The sequence below is a fragment of the Meleagris gallopavo genome, chromosome 6 (genome assembly GCF_000146605.3).
Source record: "Meleagris gallopavo isolate NT-WF06-2002-E0010 breed Aviagen turkey brand Nicholas breeding stock chromosome 6, Turkey_5.1, whole genome shotgun sequence".
Classification (NCBI taxonomy): Eukaryota; Metazoa; Chordata; class Aves; order Galliformes; family Phasianidae; genus Meleagris; species Meleagris gallopavo.
The window spans coordinates 43,435,660-43,459,857 of NC_015016.2; the positions used below are offsets into that span (position 1 = coordinate 43,435,660).

The 24,198-nt window shown below is 39.7% G+C and overlaps 1 protein-coding gene across 1 annotated transcript in view; it reads right to left on the reverse strand.

Moving 5' to 3' along the window:
- CLASP2 (cytoplasmic linker associated protein 2) overlaps window positions 1–24,198 on the reverse strand; it is a 125,727-nt gene that overhangs the window by 99,798 nt on the left and 1,731 nt on the right. The window contains 5 exon segments of the mRNA XM_031553978.1: window positions 4,248–4,318; window positions 9,180–9,277; window positions 10,463–10,538; window positions 10,857–10,948; window positions 14,221–14,324. Of these exon segments, the coding sequence (XP_031409838.1) occupies window positions 4,248–4,318; window positions 9,180–9,277; window positions 10,463–10,538; window positions 10,857–10,948; window positions 14,221–14,301 (418 nt within the window). The 5' untranslated portion in view covers window positions 14,302–14,324.

The following is a 24,198-nucleotide window of genomic DNA, read 5'->3' on the forward strand; positions in this document are numbered from 1 at the left end:
GGCGGAGGAGAGGCGTTCAGAGCCGGTCGGTTGGAGCAAAACGCCTTCTCCTGACGGCGTCCGGGAACCGGCTGCCGCAGAGCGTCCTGCTGCCGTCAGGAAAGCCTGACGGAACCTCAGCTCCCGCTCGCGGCCGGCCCAAAACCACCGCGACGGCACCGCGTGCTGTAATAAGCGCTGCCTCCCGCCTCGCTCCCTCTCGTCTGAGAACCGGCGGCGCCGCGCTGAGCCGTTCCGTGCCGAGCAGCTCGCTTCCAGCAGCGCTGGCGCTGAGCTCCGGTGCCCAGAGAGACGCACGGGGCACCTCGAGGCACGGTGCGGACACGGGCCTGCACGGCACGCTTCCGTACGTCCGGCTACGAACCACAAAGGGCAGCGGGTGAAGCTGATCGTCGTACGAATGCGTTCCGAGCCGCCGGATGAGCAAGCGGAACACGGACGGACCCCAAACAACGTAAAATGATTGTAGCGCCTATCGGCAGCCTCAGCGTTTCCCACGCTATACATTCACACCACGTCCCGCTGGCACAGGCTGTCGCTTGTGATCTCACAGAAACCTTCTTTGCAAAAAGAACACAGCAAAGGAAAATCGGAAAAGAAAGAAAAAAGCAAAACGTGGCAAAGCAAATACCCGTTTCTGCCTTCTGCAGGTGTTTACTGTTTGCTATAGGAGAACATACAGCTTGGCTGTGTCTTTGTAATCCGTACCATCAGCCCCCACGAGTGTGACACTAAAACAAGTGTGACACCAAAATGAGTGCATCCCACCGATCGCACGCTATGTTTGTAAGGTAGCACTGCGAGGCATGCCTTTAATGGGAAAACTGCATGGGCTGAATAGAGAGATACAATCAATATTCAGCTTGGATCGTTCTACTGAATGAAGCAAAACACAGAGCTCAGTTATTGTTCCCCCTACTTTTGACTCTCTGTCTGAAAATGTATGCTGCTCTCCAGTATGGAGGTCTGTTTAAATTCTCTTAGGGAAAACAGTATTTACAAATCTCAGCCGGCAGAAACAAGTGCTTGCTCAGCTTTGAGATTGGCTGCCAGTCCCGTTTCCATAGAAATGCTCATTAATGTGCTGAAAAACGGGGAGGTGCTTTAAAGAGCCTCCTCCAGTTTGCAGGGATGCCACACATTTCTGCTGAAGCAAAATGGCCAAACAAGCACCGCACACAAGATTTGGCGTAACGAACACGTCCAGATACGATTCTAATAACATGCTGCATTATGTGAATGTAAACAGAACCCGAGGTTCTCAGAACAGCTCATTCATTCACATAATTCGTGGCAAAGAAAAGATGTCTGATTTTACTAACCACAGCTTATTGGAGGGGAGGTGCTGCAACCGAGACGGGGGGAGAGGGAATCAAAGGTCAGCTGGAGAGGCAAATTATTGGTATGGTATTATTTAAGCTTGTAATGACTCATCAAGCAGCAGCATAAGACTCGAGCCCAGTCCCATCATTAGACACAGGACCTTCCACACTTCTCATCTGCTGGCTTTTGAAGCTACATCCTGCCCCAATTATTCTAGCAGCACTCATTTCAGTGTGCTTTTCACATCTTTTGCCCTTCGCTAGAATCCATCAGTACCTACAGACAACTCATTTCCTGCTCTCTTTGCTGTTCTATCAGGGATTAGATTCAATGAAGGAGAACTGCACACGCGAGGTCCACTGTCACAGTCAAAGGGATAACAACACATGAAATCCACCAGTGTGCAGGAGAACACAGGAGAACTTTTTTCTCTCCTCCCTTGTTTCTCCCACACATGCTGAAGAACACCAATACGTTTCTAAAACCTGTCACATGTTTAATTGTGTTAGTAGGAACATATTTTTCTTTTTTGTTTGTTTGTCTGAATTATTAAAAATACTAGGAAAGCGTTCTTCTATTCAGCTTGCTTAAAGCTCCTATTTTTTTAGGTTATGGTTCTCTTTTTGCATATGCAAAATGAAGTGACTGAACAACTGTCAGAAGTATTGTTGGAAGAAAGGAACCTAAGTGACATCTCTGGATCCTCAGAAACTAGGTCAACACAACAAAGATTTACCAGCACAGTGGTGCCTTACAACTACGTAAAAGACTGCACCTCTGACAGTTGTTTTCAGCGTTTCCCTATCCAGCACACACTTTGAAGAGAACTCCCATCAGTTACAGCTAACTTCTTTAAGAAAACAACTCAGCTAAGATAGCAAAAAGCCATTCCTTTTGGAGGTTAAAAGAATTAAAAAGAAAAAAAAAAGGGTCCGCTATGGACTGTACCATTCTAATTACACTGAAGTCTGTGAAACAGTTTTTGGCTCCTCACCCTTTGGAAACACAACCCTACTCCCCACAGTCTTTGAATCCTACTCCAAAACATCAGCCTTTAAAAGCACTAAAATATCCTCTGTACTGTAACACATGTATTTAGACATGAACATCTGGCCTTTATCCAGAGATGTTCGATAAAGCTCTGAAAGAAGTTGGTAGCAAAGCTACAGGAATTCAACACTAACTTCAAATCTACACATGGAAGCAGTAAATATAAACTGTCCTTTAGAGAATAAAGAAAGAGAAGGTCGAGATAAACCACTAACAATAGAAGAGTATATTTTCCATAGCATTAAAAAAATATCCACTTAGATGGATTCAACAGATAAACAGAGATTCTGAAACAAAGGTACGAGAGGGATTCTGTCTCTGGGACTAAAGAAACAGACTCATGGTAGCTTCTGCACAGAATCTGCCACCTACGAGCCCAAAAGGATTTGTACCACTGCAGATCAGCACTAATACCTGCATTGTACAGATGAGGTAAAACGGCTTCAAACGAATTGCATCTACTCTTGTAAGATACCAAGCAAAAGCTCCTACACGCAATGTAAACAAGTCCAGCAATAAAGGTGTTGTTTCTTTATTCCCACAATTTAAATTACTTCAATACATTTATATTCTTTGTAACTTTCTCGTATCTCTTGAGAACAGAAAAAATACAACTAAAATGTATCTCTGAACCACTCAAACCCATGCAGTGTATGAACTTTAAATGCAAAAAAACAATGGTTTGTCCTTTCAATAGGAGTCAATCTACAATCAAAGAGAATATTTATGTATAACATTCTTCTAAAAAATGAACATATTTACTGTTCGTTTTTATATTAATCCTTACAAATATATTTTCTTATTTCCAAGTGCCCAAGAAAAGCAACGTTTTATTTCAAACCAGAATGCAATGCAGAACTTTACTGTAATCTCAAAAAGGTTTAAAAATGCACTTCTGCAAACCCACAATCTCTGTTTTCACAGTAACGACAGAAAGGTGAAACTGTTTAAAATGAAAAAGTACATTTGCATACATTATCAAATCACATATGCATTCCTCAAAATATTTCTTCCCTCAAACTGTTACATTTTAGGTCTAGCAAAGCTTCCTTTTCAGTATAATTTCACCAAAAGCATCTGAAAACCCTCCACCATAAACCAAAATCTGCCGGCTGTTTGCAGAAGACAGACAGACAATGAAGCTTTCAAAACCAATCAAATTAAAGCCACTGCCACAACACCTCCCTTGTTGTGCTGTTATGTAACTGCTGTTTGTTTTTCTTTTTTAAAGTATAGTTTTAAGTAAGAAAGAATGATGGTTTTGCTCTTTCATCCCATCAGATACTGTTTCAGGACTGCAGCAGGAAGCAACAGGGATTCATTGCATAACAGGCTTCATTTTCATGAAAGACACCAGAGAAAGAGCTTGAAGTCAGTACATTAGAGGAGAATTTTAAGATGAAGTCACAACTTCAACACTGAAGTGTCTCTTAATGCTTCAATCATCTATTTCTTTAATTTAGAACTTACTCTATCATTCAACATTTTAACTGAGAAGAAACCACACAAAACAGCCATTATTCACTTATTTTCTTTTGGAATCACTTTAAGATAAAAGCCTGTTTCATTTCCCTTTTTCCACGCACGAATACTCTGCAGCATTCCCGTAGCCTCTACTGCATGCACACAGAACTTGTTAAAGATTCACTGCCAGTTTCCATGTGATTTCAAAATCTTTTCCAGTTGTATTCTGACTGCAGTCCTAAAAAACTCTATCGGTAACATAAGTCTGTTTCACTATGCAAATGTCTGTTTGTCTCAGTATACTTGCAGATGTTTCTTGTCAACCACCTCACACTGTTCATACTAGCATTCAAATATTTATCTTGTATTAATCTAAAGCTGATGATTAACATATGTTCTTTCACACTCACCGCTGATGTTACTTAAAATCATATTTCCAGAGTCTCTCACTTCATCAAATTTTGCAAAGATTGTTTGCAACCTGTAAAGAACAAAAATATATATAAATATATAATATCATATATACATAAATATATCTATAAAAGCATATATATACATATTGGAAATCCTCCAGGTTACCAGTAAAAACATGAATTAGTTTCTTAGTATATATAAAGCCATCAGACAAGGGATTATGAGTTCTAGAAACCATTTCCAAGGGACTCCCCTTCTTAAATCAGTTGAGCATCTTCACACAAATGCACATAAAGCAATGTCACCAAGTCAGCAAATAAAACCAAGTATCACTATTAGTAACACAAACAATAATGAAAATTCTGAAGTAGAGGTTTAGTAATCTCATATAGTTGCTTCAGAAGGGCAGTGATACACAACCCTACAAGGCAACAATTTGAACTACAGAATGCTGATGTGAAAAAAACAGGCAGTGATTGATATTTCATTTGCTCTGTGACAATTGCTAATTTTCTGAAAAATCTGGTTTGTTATGAAGATATTTTTAAGTGGTTTGTGCTTCCACTGAAAAGAAGAAACTCTTTTTTCTAGACTCCAGGAACACTAAGCACTTCTGTACCACTGATTCTCACATGGAAAACAAGCTGCAATTGCTTTGCTACATGTTAAACGGAAAGAAAAAAAAGTACAAGAAAAAGTACAAAAAAAATTCACAGTTCCAGTCTGGTCCCATAAGGTAGAAAATGCTATTTAAGCAAGAAAGTTGGCCAAATCTGAACAGCCAGTTCTCATCAGTTCTGCAGCAAATGCAATAAAAGTTGTAGAAGTATCTCAGTATGGTATGTATGGATGTAAGGATAATTTAGGTACAAAACTAGCAGGACTGAATACTGACCTTAAATGCACATTTATCAACTACAAGTCACACAGCAGCTGGCAATTCTCATAGTGGGTATAGCTCAGTTACGCTGCCTCACACTTTCAAATACTTTAGTAGCCTTGAAGTGTTATTTTTCCTTGCCAAATACTTGAAAGCATTTGCTAGACACCACACAATTAGCTGAGAATTCCACAGGAAGGCCCACCTTCCTTCAAATGTCTACAAAAAACAAACACCCTTAGCAGTATGTCCGAAAGGCTGAAGCTGTTATCCTGAGAGAGGCTGAATATGAAGACTACAGAGGGTAACAGATTTCCTTTAGAATTGCACCCTGATTCTTACACGTTGCTAGGCTGATGGTGTGCTTTTGGCACACGTGCACATTTTTCAGAGAATTCAAAACAAAACATTATTTCCTGCTCTTTTGAACTTAGTTATCAAAACATGCTTCACGGAGCATTTTAAGCAGAGAAAGTAGGGAAAAATGCAATGTTTCCTTATAAACACATTGTGATGATACACGTTGCCTCTCACTGTGGGCAGAATATCTGATACAGTAGTAACTATAAGCACGCACCAATAACCTGTCCGCACTCAGTGCTATGCAGTCACAGTGGTACAGGCTAGAGAGCAACACGGCACTGCCAGCTGCAAAAGCTTAAAAGCATGTATTTCTGACTTCAGACAGACGTATCCTGCAGTGCAGACACAACTTAAGCTGACATACATTTCTCCTTACTTCCTCCTTTGGAAAAAAAGAAGTGCCCACATGTGGACACATAGATGGACCCTGACTACAGTATGAACCAGACAGATATGTAGAATGTGCAGCCCGCATTAAACGCAGTATTCATCAATGCCTCCTGTAAAATACGTCGCATTTCCAGATATGAAGCTGCAGCCTTAGACACGAGAACTCTAAACAAACAAATGTACTTTTTACATTTATGTTACTCAAGTAATGGTGGAAAAAGTTGTCAGATAACTTCCTGAAAGATCTTGAAAGACTGTAAACGCTCAGACCAAGCAAGTGCTAATTTCTAAATCCATATGTATTTCTTCTATTCATGGCAGATCAGCTACATGTTTCATACTCTAACAAATTCCATTTGGTCCAAATGGAACAAAAATGGTTCCATATTCTTGGCTCAAAGAGCCAGAAATGCAATATCCACTCTCAGTATCCACAAACATATTAACATTAATACTTACAGGCTCAATAACAAAGACTGTCAAACCTCTTTGGCAGTAACTTTAACTAAAGGGAAAACACAAGAGCCGTATCTCCGGCCACTGACTCCATACTGATTTTTCTGAGAAAAGAAATGCTCTTCAAGACTAACTGAAGATATTCTTCTGAGATTTGTAACTTGAAAAACATACATGCAAAGAGGAATTCAACGGTTTTATTTGCAAATTAATCTCAGTGACTGAACAAAAAATACACTAGTAGCAAGTGGAGTTGACTACAATAGTACAACTGCATCTTCTTTTATTAGCCATCTAGACCCTGCTCAGGACCAATATCCTTCTCTAGACAGGCTACTATTTTCTGCAAGTGCAAATCTACAGATTATAAAACCTGTTTAAGCTACCGTCTGTGAATTACTATGTACATTTACATTTATAGAGACATAAAATGTATACACTATTTTCGTATTTAAATAATTTGAGTGATTTCTCTAAATAATGCTTGATGAACTTTCCTGCCTTCCTTCCAGCTGTCATGAGCTCTTATTCTCAGCTTTAAGGCACAGTGCACTCGGGCAGCAACACACAGACCTCTAATGTGCAATTTGTTATGCAAACGAAGCAAGCCTACATTCTCTGAAATCACATATTTACCAAATACTGAAGTAATGGTGCTAATATTTATGCTTGCAATTTTAATGCACTGTCATACAGTGGAAGAGCTGCAATAGCATTCTTTAAGGCTGAACTGAACAACTGAAAGCAGCTGCGTCTGAACTACAGATTATCCGTAATACTTACTTAAAATCCTTAAAACCTACCCAGACACACAAATATGAACATAAATTTCCCTCAGAATAATAGTAAGATGGTACCGTAAATCAAGTTGTTTCACAGACCATAGCTCCTGCATGTCCATATGAAAAGTTTAATGAATCAGAGCAAAGGGAGAACTTCTGGCAGACAGTGGGAAAGAAAGCTCTTAAACTGGGTCTGCCAGCAAAGGAGCAACTGTCTGAGATAGAGCTAATCTGTCTTTCCTGAGCTTTGTCAGCCGCCTTGTTACTGAGTTAAGTAGGAAGAGACTGCAGGAATTCTGCTTTCCATCAATAGTAGGGATGGAGACCAGTAGCTTCATGCTCAGCTCATGCAGACTGTAACCCATCACTTCCTCCCAACCTGAAGATTGCTAGGGAAGACACAACACTGAGTCTCAGTTCATGTATTATTTTATGCTAACCTTGACTGTCAGGTATGAAACTGCTGAGATTCAGTGGCAAGAACCAGCTGGATATGCACCAAGTCCAGCTTTGCTTGTTTATGTAAATGAAAATGGCACAACTACGCTTGCTTTCAGATCAAGGGGAATTTGGTGCTCAAGTGATTCTGGCAGTAGGTATGAGCCATTTGGTCCCTACTGCAAGTTAAGTTAGAAGCTGTTGATTAGCCTGGAGGGACAAAGCTCCTGTGGTGTTTAATCCTATTTGGATCTCAAGATTGACTTAGTTTATATCACATGGAAACGTGAACAGGATGAGTGCTGAACCTAGACTTATGGTCAGACCCAACATTCATAGCACAGACAAAAGCTGTTGTTATCTGCATTCTTTTGCTTGCATTCTCTGTTCCAAAGAACATCCAAGACTCTGCCTTAATGCAAGAAGGATTTTCTCAGACAAAACTATCTGCTGGGGAACTGAATTTTTGGAATTGTAGTAATAACACAACTTAAACTTCTGTGGTAACCATATAATCACTTCATACCCCTGAACTGTAACAATCATCGAATAGATGAGAATGCACACAATTTCCCATTCCTATAGGCAGGATAAGTTTTTGTCCAAAGAGGCTGAGCACTGCCTAGCATGTGAAACAATAAATTTAGCATCATTTTCCTATGACAGTATTTCAATACCTTATAAACCATTAAAAACTAAGGCTAACAATTTTCAGCGTTCTCGTGAGCCACAGAATCCATTCTAATACCCTGACTGAGCCCATGCAGACACAATCAGCTCTCTTAAAATAAAGAAACACCATCAGGACTCAGAATGCAGTGTTATCTCAGTTTGTACGGGGTTAAGATTTTTTTTTTTAAGTAAAATGAATTTAATGACAAATTTGAAAAGTCAAGATCTGTCTGGTTTTCACAACAAAACAAATGCTTAACTCCATAACAACAAAACAATGGCTACTTTATTTCATACAAACTAACGTACACAAAATGCAGACCAGCCTTTACAGACTTGAATTGCTCAGAAAGCAACTCAGGAAGCGTTTTCAAAATCTCATTTCACTTTTTGCATGAAATATCCAGTGATGGCATGTGTACCGGACCAGCTTACACTCCCTTAGAGCAGTTCCTTCTCACTGAATCCCACAACTTCAGTTCAGAATTGGGAGGTAGCTGCCTTTCAAAGTAACTATGCACAGTGCATGGAAAGGATTAAGTTCCTCAGCTGTGACTCTCTACACACAAGTTAAACTCAAACTCTAGAGTAAGGAACATTATGAATATTTTCAAGTATTCAAGTGTTTTTCAGCTATTTCCCTACTGTTTACTGTACTTCTCACTGCTCCCATTATATATATATTTAGGCATAATTTTGATTTACTATTATTTTATATTTTTTTAAACTATTTTACAGCTCTTGCCTTCTCCTAAAATCAGGGAATTTTAACTGCTGAATGTTAGGCTGCTCTTGGCTATAACCCATATACCTCTTCCAAGCAGAAAAGACTGTAAAATGAAGGTCAGAAACATTCTGGGTCAATTTTGTGTTCTGATTTAAAAAAAAAGAAAAAAAAAAGTAACGCGAAACAGCTCAGCATCACAAAATCAAAACCACTTGCTCACCTTCCTGGAGGAATTCCTCTTTTTGTAAGATCTAGTCGTACTTTCTCCCCCACATGTCTATAAACCTCCACAATGGCTAGTATGGCAGCATCTCTCACCTGTGAAAGCCAAGTTTAAATTATTATTTCATTTCAGGATTTCAGAAAGCAAAACAACATTTTGCTGACAACCCACTAATCTTCCAGACCTGTGCACCAACTCATTTCACAGAACAGTTGAAACTGTGAGGATGGAAAGGAAAGGAAATACAACTGTTATTTCAAGATGGTATTTGTTCCAAGTTAGAGCATCTCCAGACAGTAAATGAAAAATCCTAGAAATAACAGCTCTGGAGGGAATTTCTGGGAATGACATAAGAATACTATCTGTGGAAACATGTGCTGTCTTTAGGAGCTTATCACACCAGGCAACACTTCCAAAAGTTAGTCCCTGAACTCACTCTTGACACCTCATCATCTTGCTTTGACCACTTCCTATGTGCAGCAAGGACCTTCTAGAAAACTAGGTATCTGACAGCCTACAAGAGTGGGCCAAAGCAAACAGCATTTCCTGAACTCCTTTGTAAGGAATTATGTGGTTTCACATAAGCACAAGAAAGGGAGTAAAATATCTAGGGTAAAGGGAAAAAACCATTACAGCAAGAGATGAAGTGCCTTTTACAAAAATGTAAAGCAGAATCATCACAACAAAAACTGACAATAACACGTCATTATTCTCTATAAAGAATTTCTGGAATACCTGAGTACTGTCCTTTGTAGCAGACTGCACTAAAACTAGAACTGCTTTATCAAGATATAAACTACCTCCTCACTAATGAGCAACAAACAAGTCAAATTCTTAACAGATTTTCTCCAGAATAGAGAAATACTATGGTATGTATAGGAGACAAAGACTTTGACACACGGTAAGCATAAAAACAAGTTTTTCTTTGCCCACCTCCTGCCAGTGCTGCCTTCTTCTTCACTGTATTCTTAGTATTCCCCCTAAGACACAGCTTTAGAAAAGTCGAGACAATTTAACCATTTCCATTTGAAGGCTTTCTAAAGTTCAACAGATGTCTTCATTATGAACTACAACTTGATTTTCACTGCAGATGTTTTACCTATGTAAAGTGTTTTTTTGTTTTGTTTTGTTTTTAATTACAAGTTAAAAAATTAACTACAAAATAGTGACCTACTACAAAGCAAGCTTAACAATTTTTCTTAAATGCCTTCATTTATTTTGCATTCACCCTTCTCTCTAAATATGGCTGTTGAAGCACCAGGAAGTATTGAAACACTTACCTGACTATTTGAGTCACCAAATGCTGCACACAGATGTGGTACTAACTTGCTGAGACTTAATGGTTGGGCACCATAACTGGAGAGAAAGAAGAAGAAAAATTATTTTTCTGGCAGAAAAACAGAAAGCGGATCTTTAGCTTAGCATTGATAAAATACAACCACCAATCAAGTTCCATCTTTCTTTTACTAGTCTCACATTTAGTTTTGGGAAAAAAAAAAAATAAAATTATACCTTCAGTCTTTCTTTTGGAAAGCTTACTGGTCAAGTTGTTCAGATTTTTCCCATTTATTCTTTTAACTGAATCAGACTTCCTGAAGTATTAGTTTCAGACAAGAAAGGACAATTAAGAAAAAGGATAGAATCCTTATGTCTCCATAGAAACAAAAAGCTTACATGTTTAAGGTTGCAATAAGACACAAACACACTCCTTCTCGGGATCGGTAATTCTTGTGCTTAAAACCAACAGCAAGGCGTTCCCAAATGTACTATAAAACAGAAATAATTGTCTTTGATTACCAGGAGCACAATACAATGTAATTCTATCCATTTTCTATAACTACATTCATAACACTTACAAAAATAATGCAAGACAGGTCCATTGGAAAAGTAAAGAGACTTTGCAGATAAAATTAAGTTTTAAAATATGCAGTAACAAACACAATACAGATTACTCATAAACTAAAAACAATTTCAAGAAATGTTCTTCAGAAATCTACCTATGTATTTGTATTGCTCGAGAAACAGCTTTAGAAAATATACAGAATTGTTACAGTTGCTAAACACAAACATTAACATTTCCAACTAGGGACTCGAGCAGAAGTTGCTATATCCCTTCTGCTTCACATTGTTTCCCGGCCAAGATTTCCTCTCACCCAGTTTAGCTTGTGCTTATCCACACTCCTACTGTCCACTCCTCTCCTACTTCTGCTTTAAATTTGCTTCTTAATTTTTTGGTTATTTCTTGCCTATTCATTCTACTTTCTTAGCTTCCATTTTCGTTCTGCTTTCACTTCTCCTTTTGTGCTGATGTTGCTTTCCGTAGCACAATTCTCTGGCTCGCTAAGCCCTCGGTTGCCTTCCTGCCCATTTGTTTCCCGTTGCCTTTCACTGTCCAGCTCATCGTTTTACCTCTCCATCTCCCTGTCAATCTCCAGCTGCACAGGGTGTAAAGAGTGTAAAGGCAAAGCTTACGAGACGTGGGATTCCCAGTGGTCCCTCAGAGCGGATGCGCAGCCCCAGAGTGCAACTCCCCCAGCTGCAGTGCTGCCATTACAGCCGGCACGGCGCGAGCATCCGCGGCAGCGTCGCCTAGCAATGGCCGCACTCTGCCAGCAGCACATCTCGTGTGCAGGCACCACCCTCCCTCCTGCCCCTGGAGGGCTGCAACTGCGATGTACAGGGACTGCATAACATCTCCTAGATACCAATGACTGTGTTTGGCTTCGCAGAAGGAATACAAACAGCTATCGGTCAACAGAACAGGCAGTGAGGGAACAGGGAATACTGCACCGTTTGCACTGATGAGGAAGCACACTTCACAGCAGATGTTTTAGCTAGAGCCTACTTCATCACTTGGATCCGTCTCGTGGTTTCTTGTTTGTGTGCCTTATACTTCATCACATTTTGAAAAAAAAACCAAAAACCTTAGACAATCAGAATACAGCCTGCCAAAACTGCACAGCTTAACGGTAAAGAACAGGATTTTACGGAAGAAAACATCCCTCCAGTTAGCCCACTGTACAGGACTAATGTGAAATACAGGAAATCTTCCCACTAGGTGTGCAGAAACAGCCAGAGAAGAAACTGCACAAAGAAAGAAAGCAGACTGAAAAAAAATTCAGTCTTTTGCTATTAAACCTACTGAGAGTACTGAATCCATCTAATCAGAAATTCAAACGGCTTCTAAGACATTTCAGCTCTACTGACTTGCTAGCAATCGTTTGTGCCGACCTCTCTTTATCCTATTCATGCATTAACACTGTCTGTATTCTTATTTTGATGATACCCTGCACATAGACAGCCACATCAAGCTCTTAAAAACAAAACAAAAAACACAACACAAAAAACCCAAACAATAAAAATGAGAAAAAGGAACTGACAACGGGACAAATTTAGTACTATTCAAGAACACATCAAAACAAACCAGAGGAGACAATCAGGAAGAAACTTACAAATTTTATCCCCCAAAATGGTTTCCACCCAGCTCCTCCAAAGGGATGTTTCTCTGCAGCAAAGGGAGCCTAAAACTCTGTAGGAGGCACAGGAAAGACTCCTCTGTTTTGGTCCTTGCTATGATGATGATAGATGCTTTTTTTTCAAGTATGTAATGATACATAAAAGCTATCCTGGGAGCTGACACCTGAACCATGCCTCCTCTCACTTACGCATTCTGTTCCTTGCACCCCACAAATCTTGTATTCTTTCTTACCCAGGGTAAGCTTCAAAGGGGAAGCTTCCTTCTATCGTCTTAGCGTACAGCCTAACAACAAATGCTCCCTTTGGAAATTGAAAGATGCACCAGTAACCACAACTTGTTCATCAGCAGGGCCCACACAAAATCAGCACAACCACTCTCTTTATTAGTGACTGTTTAAGGGAAAGTGTCTCCGAGACGCAATGCATCTGTCCAAAAGCTGTTACTGTAGGGCTGGGTGTAAGAGAGACACTTCAGAGCATCTTGGGCACAGGACCATGTTACTTGTGAGCTACCAAGCAATGAGCACTTACACATCAAGTGCTGCGACATCTCTTGGTAATGAATATGATCAAAAATGCAATGAGTGAGTGGATAAAGGCTAGGCTTCATGGATGACACTGCAATACTCTGAGACCTAAATCCTACTTGAAATCTAAGTTTCTGCAGTTGTTTAACTTGCAATATTTTTGTACCAGCACACAAATAAAACAGTCATGAACAGTTTTCTCACTGCAGATAAAGTCTGAAAAATCATAATCCCTATGTACAAACATTCAAACTTCTATCTATGAATAAACAAAGCCAAGAATTAGCAAGCAGAAAAACTTCATTTTGGATCACGAGAAATAAGACATTCCCAATTAACTTCTGCCATTTAAAGTCAGAAACAGATCTTTTTAAGAACTCTTTCTCCTGACAACTGGGGTTCTCAGAGTTCCAAATAATGTCACTCCTGCATCAGTAACGTCCTGTTAAACATTCGCATTTGTCAGACTCACAGAGTAGATATACCAGACTTAGAACTTGGAAGCCATACAGCACTAACAGCTGTAGAAAGGTTTGCTGAACTCAAACTTCAACATACGAGAAGGCAGAAGGAAACATCCCCATCTGAGTTCGTCAAAGGTTCACATGTCTGTCAAACATGTAGAAAGCTAGATGTTCTAAGTTAGAATGCACCATCTGAACTGTGAGACTACTCCTACTTGTTCAGGCACTAAGTAAATTTTAAATTCTGAGCTAAATAAACTTACTTATTCTCATTACACAAACTCAGACACAGGAGGTTGTTTCCAGTGTTTAATTAACAAAGTCCCGCCACATGACATGAAAACATCTAGTCAGAATTTAGTTACAATATGCAAAAACTGCAGAATCATGCTGTGCTAGGTTTTTATCTTCAGCTGAACAAAGCATCACTGTTGACCCATTAAGAACATCTTTAACATTTATTTCACTAACAGTCACTATAACGTTATGATAAATTCAAAGTCAAGCTCATGCTAAAGTAATATGCTTAATAGAGACCTACTTTTCAATCTATATAAAGTGAAACCATACCATGGGCGGTGCCGCCTCATCCATCAACTTCAATATGAGATTCTGTGCTTGCTCTCGAACTTGATCTTTGGCATCTCCCATACGATCTATCAAAGGCAGGAGAACTACAGGAGAGAAAAAAAGAAAAAAATAATAAAAGAAACACTTATCCAGTGAAGATTTTCAAATTCAAAAGGGTATTTTCTTACATCTGTTTGATGTAAGGTATACCTCATTCAAAAACAAAAGCTGACTGTAAATTGGCCAAAGTATTTTCAATTCTGAAATGTATTCCTGAATACATTACAAAAATTAACAACAAATGCACTGAACTGCAATTGAAGAACATGGACTGAAAAAAGAAATAAAGCTTCCTGTCTTAAGAACTGTATGAATGGATTCCATTTAACCTTCAGGAAGTACGCCATAAACTTCTGAATGTCCGGTTTTTCTGAAGACCCAGGGAATGGAGGGGACGAGACAAAAACAGGATACTGTCAAATCATTGAGATTTTGCTATTTAATTATGAAAATGCAACACGTTTTAAAGCCTTCTTTTCGCACAGTGTATCTTGTGGTAACTGGACTTATCTCAGTAGAAGTTATTATCTTACAACAAAGCGTCCTCAAGTAGTATTTAACTAAAATTACATCAGAGCTGATGGATTTCACATCCTACAAATTAGAACTCACTAAAAACTGAACATGAGAAACCTTTGATTTGCTTGCGCACGGAGAGAGGTTAATAAAAGCACCTGACAAACAAATTAATGCCATCTGATCATCAGGCGACTTACAGAACGAAGGCTTTGATCAGCACTGTGCAGGACGCCCTGCTGGACCACCTTCCCGCCCTCTGTGTGGGGCCCACACGCACACTCACATTCTTCCAACCCCCAGTGCTCTCAGTACCGCTTCTTCAAAGCAAGCAGCAACAACACTGAGTGCTCTGCTTTTGCTCAGGCCTTTACAAGTGAGGTAGAATTGGCAGGGATGTCACCTCCCACTTAGCTCCCTGGGGACTGAGCTTTTAGAGGCACTATCAGTACGTGAAACACAACCTGGGAGAATGAGTGTCACAGGCTAACAGTAACATTTACCTCTTAACAGCTCAACCTCGTGCATTAGCTTTTGTTTCTGATCTGATTCACAGGTTTCTAAGAGCTGGAAGCAGCAGGGAGGTAATCCTAGCCGGAGCTTTTACTCAACACAGATCACGACACCCGGCTTCGTAATTGTCCTCCAAATCAGTATTCCACTCGAGCAGGGACCAAGTTAGCAATTACTGGGTCATTTATTTCAAACTTTTAACACCAGCCTAATATTTACCACGAGCCTTTTGGAGACTCTCATATTCCAACACCAGCTCACAAAATTACACCTCAAATCTGCCTTTGATGTGTTTGGTGTTGCATTTACTGCGCCAGAGAGCCCTTTACAGCTGCTGCTTGATCCTTCTCTCAGCCACTGACTGCTGTTCTGCTCACCAAAGATATAACTCCACCCCCCTACTTTTTGAAAGGAAGATATGGAAGAGTTCTAACAGAGCTTGATAATATTATAACAAAACAGCAGCGCTGCCAGCAAAAGAAAGGGAACAGAATCATTAACTCTGAATGTCTCCTCAGTCCTCTGCTCCCACATAACAGAATTAAAACCCACAGCTGTCTCCGCAGCTTGATGTTATTGGACAAATACATTGCTGAGGTTTGACTTTTTCTCCAGCTGTATCCAAAGACTTCCTACTTGTTCTAATCTGAACACTTAATTCACCTGGCCCTGGATACTGCACTGACATCTCCTGCACTCGTTATGCAGCTTCTGCATTTTTCCTCTATTTTCTCTTCCCCTTTTCCTCTGAATAAGTCAGTACAGCTGCCTTCATTTTACACTTCGAAGGGCTTTCCCCCACACCACGTTTTGTGAACACCAAAGAAACATCCTGAACATCAGAAATCAGTTTTGGGATTACACAGTTGATCCTTCCTAAGCTCTCTGTACATTTACTGGCTACCTTTTTCCTTCCTACAGTACCTCTCCTGACTCTCTGCAGCACCTCTCAGCTGAACTGCAAACTGCACCATCCCTTACTGCTGAGGCCCTCAAAGCTCACCTGACTACTGCGCAGCTCAAGGCAATCTTGCTTATAAAGAGGGAAACAAAACCAAACAGTGAGCTGTTCCAAGGGAGGGAAGCACAGCGAGTGCCAGTCCTGTTGGAGCAGGGCTCTGTGGTGACTCATCAGCAGGCTGAGTCAGTTCATGGAACTGCAGATACCAGGCTGAAAGCACTAAGACAAGCACACACAGCAGCTACTAGAAGAGGCTGAACAGAGATGAGGTCACTGTGTTAAACTAAGTGATGACACAACCCACAGACTACTAAACGTGCCAGCCTTTGTCACCCAGCTGGCTTGGGCAGAGGGACTATCTATTGCATGAGTTGTTCAAGGGCCCACAAGTCTGCGGGCTTCATGTTTTTTCCCCTAAATAGAGGGAAAAAAAACATAGGAAATGACTTTAAGTCGGTTGCCTATGGGTAAAGTTTCAGAATGCTCACCTAGAAGGGCAGCTCCACCAAACAAGTGGAGTTCTTAATGCCTCCACCACTTTTCTTCCAGATGTTCTAAATGTTTAGCAAGAGCTACTTATATTACCACTTTTTTCTGCATTAGTGACAAAAAATAGCTGGAAGGTATTTGCTCTTGTTTCTCCAGGTAAGTGGGAAACACATCTCCCTACCTGAACATTCTTAGACCATTCTCAAAGCACTTGGCTCCCTCTCAGCATCCTGGTTTGCCCCTCTCTTTTCCCTTCCCTAGTGCCTCCTGGCCTCTTCATTTTCCATGCAAGTCCTGTCCAGCCAAGACTACAGAGCACAAGAAACTTCAACTTCTTAGCAGAAGCCTCACCTAAGCCCAATTACAGCCAAACTTCAGAGACTACAGCTCAACACAGGCCACTACCCTACATCAAGATAAGCCAGCACAGTTAGTAGAAAGCAGCAGCTTTGCCTACTCGCTATCCCAGCCCTCACACCACTATTTGTCTTTTCATAAGAACTGAGGACATGCTCACACTCCATGAAGATACACACACATCAATCAAAAGCAGAAGTTACCAGACATGTTGGAACAAAGCGAACGGGAACAAATTATGGAAAATTTTCAGCACCTTAGAAAGTAAACACTGGGTATTTGTGCACTAAGAGTTTACAAAACAAATTCTCAACTTTTTAACTTAACTTGTCTCTATCCCTAACAGGAACAATTTAAGACATACTTGTAATATTGAAGTTCCTGCATTAGAAGATGAGAGCGCTATTAGTTCCCAAACAGATGACCAGAAAGTGCATCAATGAGAAAGTGCTTTCATATCCCAACTTTATCCCAAACACAACTGAACAATCATTTGGGTGACACTTAAAGTTTTATACTTTCTCACTCATTATCAACCTGATGTTCTTCTTTATGCTGCAATGCAAACATATGCATCTGGTAACTTCTGGCCTCAGTCTGCCAACTAAACAGTCTCAAATTGATGCTGGAGTTACAGGAAGGTGAAGATGCAGAAGCAGCATCATACATGAAGGCAGTGTTCACTGAGGAACTTGGGATATTACCACATTGAAGTATACAATGTCACATAGAATATGGACTCATGTATTCCTGCTGCTTTACACTAATCTTGCTGTTCTTACTTCTTCCACTACATAGTGGAACATGAACATGATTTAGCAGTGAGTTGTTAGAGTTAGGGTAGTTTGGTTAGGTTGCAGTTGGACTTGATGATCCTTAAAAGTCTTTTCCAACCAAGCAGTTCCGTGTTTCTAGTTTATTTAAATTATTTCAAATGGATTTGAAAAACTAGTGATGGTGTTACAGCTTTCTTCCTTTTACTCAGTTCTGTTGATATGCAGAAAAATATTACACTAAATTTCAGAGACACTGATTCCATATGCAGAGTTGCTGATTACTCTTTGCAGATCCAAGAAGTACTGTACCCCATTCTCTTTGCCCTCTCACCACACTGTACTGTCAGCCTCCATCACTACCAGCCATCCCAGAGATTTTCCTGCCAAGATTTCCGCATTGTTATACAAAGATTTTAGAATTTTCATTAGTGAAGTAAACTTAAAGGTGTCAGTAATTGTATTCTACAGTACACATTAATTCTGCCTGACCTATCTCCACCTAACCTCCCTTCTACAGCTGAGTTGCTATTTATACATTCTCTGAGTGCATGAAGAGTTATCTTGGTATTATATCCCTAGCAGCTTGTTATCCAAATGGTTTCTTTTCCTTCATTTGTCTTCCTCTTCTTGGCTTGGTAAACCTAAATAAAACTTCATTTATACAAATTCACATAATGATTTTATCACTGTTAGTTGGACAGTATATGCAAGATTTGGGGCCAAAATCAGCCTGGAGAGTCAGAGTACAGCCTTGGGAGATTAAATATTTATTTACTCTACAGGGACGGGAGGTAATAAACAAATAAATCACAGAAGTCGGTGCCTAGAATGGCACCCAGTTTATTTTAAAAAATTCTGAGCAGCTTAACTGTATGACCCCCGCAGCAAAGAATGCCACAGGTAGCACAAACAATTTTCTTCTGTTAAACTTTAACAATTGTTCCTTCTGTTATGACGCAGTTTTTCAGTTTGCATTATGGCTCCCAGCTCCCTCTTTCTTCCTTTTTCTCTCGACCACTGCTCTTTCAAAGTGCGCCTTTCATGCAGACCCTCTCCTGCCTACCCACATTTACATGAACCAACTTCAGATGATTCTTGTCAGCTCCACCAGAGTTGGAACAACATCAGCATAAGTAAAAACTGTTACTAAAAAGTGCATCTTGTTGTTTCAGATGTTAAAAGAAAGGCCTTGGGGACAGAAACAGATTAAACTCAGGCAGCCGTGTCTACTAGGTTTCTCAGAAACCTTGCCAGTTCAGGAAACAGCACTAAATGGCTGCTGGTATTAGAAAGAAGGGAGGGAAAACAGCTGACAATCTGAGCAGACTGTTTTTCTGTGAAAGACGTACAGAAGCAAATATCTCACAGAGGCTGCGACAAGGCCAGCGATATGGCTGGTCTGACAGCACAAAGACTGCTTCTAAACAAAGACTCTTTAACAGGCTTTTGGACTTAAAATGTCCACTAAGGCCTTGCTGTTCCCCCTCTGATCCTCCTCAAGATGAAGTATGGTCCAGAGCAAGACAGTTCAGTCAGGAGATATCTCAGACACAAATGCCTCTCTGCATCTCTCCAGGAGCCAAGACAAGCATTAATGGGATTAATTAGACCTGCTGTTCATCATCAATAATGGAGAGGGGAAAAAAAAAAAGCACGCATTTCTTTCACGACATAACCATGAATCCATCAAGGTCTCAGCCCCAGGAAACACAAGAAGAGAGCTTCAAGTCCAAAGAGTTTTAAGAGGTGCGTTAGATGAACAAGAAAACTATGAAGTGGGGAACTAACATTAATTAGAATTGGGTAAGAAAGAGAAAGGAAGGCTACAGTTTGTCAGCTCTACTTTATTGACACTGTATTTTTAAGGGTCATACAGTGAAGTATCCACAGAAGCAAGCAGATGGTACTCCAACTCATCAGCATTGATCACTTAAATAAAAGTCATTCTGATCACATAGAATTATGGTTATTTAATAAATACAAATTCCAGTGCTAGCTGGACAGGAGGTAAAGAGCTTTAAAGATTGAGCTGTGTGGGTAGTTTTCTGTTTTTTATAGTAGCATTAGAGAATCTGTCACCAAGATGAAAGAAGTCACAGCTAAAAGAGCTGTGGCCATTAGCTGTGATCACTAACCATACAGGGAAATGAAGGAGACTTAAGGTTCTTCTGAAATGCTGCAGAAAGTCCATCTTCTCTGAAACTCAAAAATATGAGCCACTTAAAACATCTGTTCTAGAGGAGAAAAATATAGATAACTGAGTCTCCCTTTGCAGCCTTTCCTAAAACAAACAAAAAATAAATATTCAACATTTATTGTTTAAAATAATCCTACGGCACATATCCAACAGAGTTCTGCCTGAGATTACTAAGCAGCAAAATGAAAAGCCAAAGTCAGAACAAATGATACGCATTTACATGCAACAAGGTATCTCTGAGGCCGGCTTCTCTCACATAAATTGAAAAAGAAAAAAAAAAAGACTTTATCTTTTATGAGCAATTTGATTTAATTTCAAAGTTTAGTCTAACTTTTGAGGTCAGTCACACTTGGAGCAGAGACTTGGGCCAGAGGAACTCACAGGTCTCTTCCAACCTAAATTATTCCAGGTTTTATATTTAGGCTTTGGCTTATCCAACACCAGATTCTTGACATTAGTTTCAGCATTTAAAATCAATTAAGAAAAATCTGAAAACAAAGTGAGTCCATAAAACCTGAGAGTATCATATTTTTCAACATAATACATGTCCATGATATCTCATCCTAAGACGCTTCTTGATTTTCATGGTAAGGAGGAAAACATTTTTCCATACATCATTAAATCCACCTACTGAGCAGTCACACTGCAATTAAGCTGCATGTTTAAGCCCTTTCTATCCAAAAAATGTCATTCCATCCAAAACTGCTGTTCACTAGCAAAAATTAAGAGCTCTGACATCAACACTGCTATTACATACGCTCACAAACACACATGTATGTATGAATTCGTACTTACACGTTCATAAACAATGTCTGGTTTTCTAAGTGTCATATATTTTTCTCTTAATTCATAGGTAACTAAAACATATGTTAGGACCTCTTATAAGATTTATTATGACAGTGAATGGCAACATCATATCACAGACTAACGTACAGTTCTATACATTAAGAAAAATGTATAATGATGTAATATATTAAAACTGAAACATATTCTATATATTTTTACTGAACCTTTTCTTTTTATTATTCCTTTGTGAATAACAGAAGAATTCTGAATCAAAATCTCATTAAACTACAACCTTTTTTCCTTTTTTTATCCATTGCAGTATGAGACCTCAGTTCATACAATAGCTTACAATACAAAAAGCTACAATTTACTTTGAAATTCATCTTCTAAATTAAAAGAAAATTCTGAATTACTGATCACTTTTGTATGTTGTATACTGAACATTCCGATGGTGGAAATCCCTGGTGATAGCACTGGTTTAGAAAAGCATGGTATAAACAGTGCTGAAAAGAGTTAGATAGCAGTTTAAAAATGAGTGAGCTGTTGTGATTTTCCTATTTTATTATTTATTTTTTTAACCAGCGAACTCTCAGAATCCATCGTCGTGGAATACTAAAAGATAGATACTATCAGCAGGTTTGAAATTCAGAAATTAATGGACAACGAGTTGATAAACAGTTGCCAAAGAGAAAAGGCACAGATGTACAATGAGTGGGGATGTGAAAGCAGTAAGAGGTAACTGACCACAGATGGAAGCCAGGCCCCACTGAATGAACCACTGCATCTTTGTCTGACTCCAGCTGGCATTTCTTACATCAGGGCAGTCAAAGGACTTAAACCTTTTTCAGTGGTTTTATATGGAATAGGGAAAAAAAAGTACAAATAACATTTTTTCAGTAACTGTTCAAATAAGGATGAGCTGGGAAGCAGAATAAGGAACAGCAGCAAAACAATGTTCACTTTTTTAAAGAACTAAATTACTTGTTATATACAGTATTTTAATAATTGATGCCTTCACCTGGGAAAACAGATCGTGACAAGGTAATTAAGTACTCTTACGTAATCTCTTTTAATCACAGAACAAGCATTAGTATTAAATAGTGAAAGATGGAACACTCAAATACTCCTTAATCTGCTCTATTTTTCCAGAACACAGCCCTTGAGTCTTATCAACTAACACATATCCTGACTCTCATTGCTTGTAAAGCTATTCACAGCATCTCTAAGTACTATCAAAAAAATCCAAATTGTTGTGTCCAAGTTCCTAAAACAGTGATGTCAGCCCAGGGAGTGTGTGATGTGGTTCTTCATAAAAGGATACCACCTTGGAAGAAAGCTACTGCAACACTGGCTTGTTTCCTCTGGAAGTGAATGAAGTCCTGCCTCTTGTCCTCCAGTTTGTACACGTCCTGGGCTGCCTCATCCCAGGGGGATTTGCAGAAATTTGGCACTTGCTTTTGTTCAACTTCATGCATTTGGTGACTGCCCAGCCCTCACATATAACAAGATCTTCCTGCAAGGCCTCTCTGCCCTTGAGGGAGTCAACAGCTCCTCCAATTTAGTGGTGTCCTCAGACTTAGCATACACTCAAGCCCTGCAAACAGACGCCATCTCCAGACCAAGCCTTTCCTTGACAGATGAAGCACTTGATCCTGGAGAGAAGAGTGTGACTTTAAAGGTTTAAAGATCATTACTGATAGCTTGCTTTCTAACATCCTAAAATATGCAACGAAAGCACAGGAGCCAAAGAGGGGTTGCACATCTCCTGTTTATGCCACCTAACAAATGCACTTAGTGTCTTGTTCTAGTTAGACCTACAGAGCAGTGTCTGAGAGGCTGCTGACACTGCAGAGCACTACTGGGGAACATAGCTACTGCCTTCCAGAAGCCTGAATACTGAAATCATGGAGCGTTTGCAAGAAATGGAAACTAACTGGGGAGAGATTGCTATTTTCTTTTGTTAGTGTTGCTTGGGAAACTGTTTCCCTCGCAGCCCCATCTGGAGAACCAGAGGGACACCAAAGAGGCCAGAAGAGAGCTATTCAGGGACCACACAGGGAAGGGGAAGCAAGGTCTAGGTGCGGAGTAATTCCCTTCAACAACAACAACAAAAAAATCCACCAAAACTGTAACTACACTTGAATAACTTCTTCTCCACTGGAGCCTGAAGCTGAAGGTGCAGATCATTCCCAATTAAAAAGAAAACCACCCCTGCCGCCCCACTGATTTTGTAAAATAATGCTGAGCTGTCAATGAGGAACTGACAGCAGCTTCAGCAATAATGATGTATGGAACATGTTGGAAAGAAAAGACTGAGGGTGAACTCAGTGAAAATGCGAAGGGAAAAATCACCCCAAAAATAAAACTAGGGAGCATACTGTTACATGCAATTAAAGAAATCTCTGAACAAGCAGATTAACAGGCCTGGAAAGGTTTCTCCCTGGAAGACAGCAGGAGAAAAATGAAGACACAGTTGATTACTGAAGACCAGAAGTCTGCATGTTTACAATACAGGATTACCCATCTCCTCAAATAAATGGTTACGGAAACTTCGTAGAAGTTTCTGGTGAAGAAAAATAACTTTTTCTTTTCCTGCCTCCAAGCAATTCTAATCATCCAGCTACAATACAGAGGCTATACCATCTAAAACCCTAGCCAAAGTAGTTTCTTCTAGCATCTGTAAAGAATCTTCTATACTTAAAATTAGTACATGCACAATCAGCTCCAGCAGCGAATAGGAGGCAACACCTTTGTGATAGCTTACAAGCTTCTGAGAGCCCTCTGAAGTACAGCTCTGCAGAAAGAAACTCAGCTGACAGAATGCAGGTGGGTTTTTACAATATTCTCAAGAAAGGGGCTTCCAAGAATGAAGGTATCATCAAAATAAATAGAGAATAATGACGAGGCAGTAACTAAGAAACATCAGGCTGGGCTGTAAACGCACCATCACTGAAAAAGAAACATGTTGTTAGACAGTTTCAGGAATACATTGGGTCAATTTTCAGGAAGCAGTAATGTAACAAAAAAAAAAGATTATCAATAATTATGAAAGTAATCTGTGATGTAATGGAAACAAACATAATTATGCCATAATAAAAATAGGTTCCCTCCGGGCTGTTTTGAATTCCTCAGTTCAAAAGCTTTACAACTAAAAGGCACTGAAAGCAGCAACAAGAACAATAAAAACTGTGGAACAGTGTGTAAGAAACAAACCACAGAGGAGTGAAGGGATAGGGACAGAAGAGAAGGGGCACGGAAGAGATACAGGAGACAAAGACAGGCAGTCAATTATAAGAAGAACAGAAATTATGGCTTACATTCTT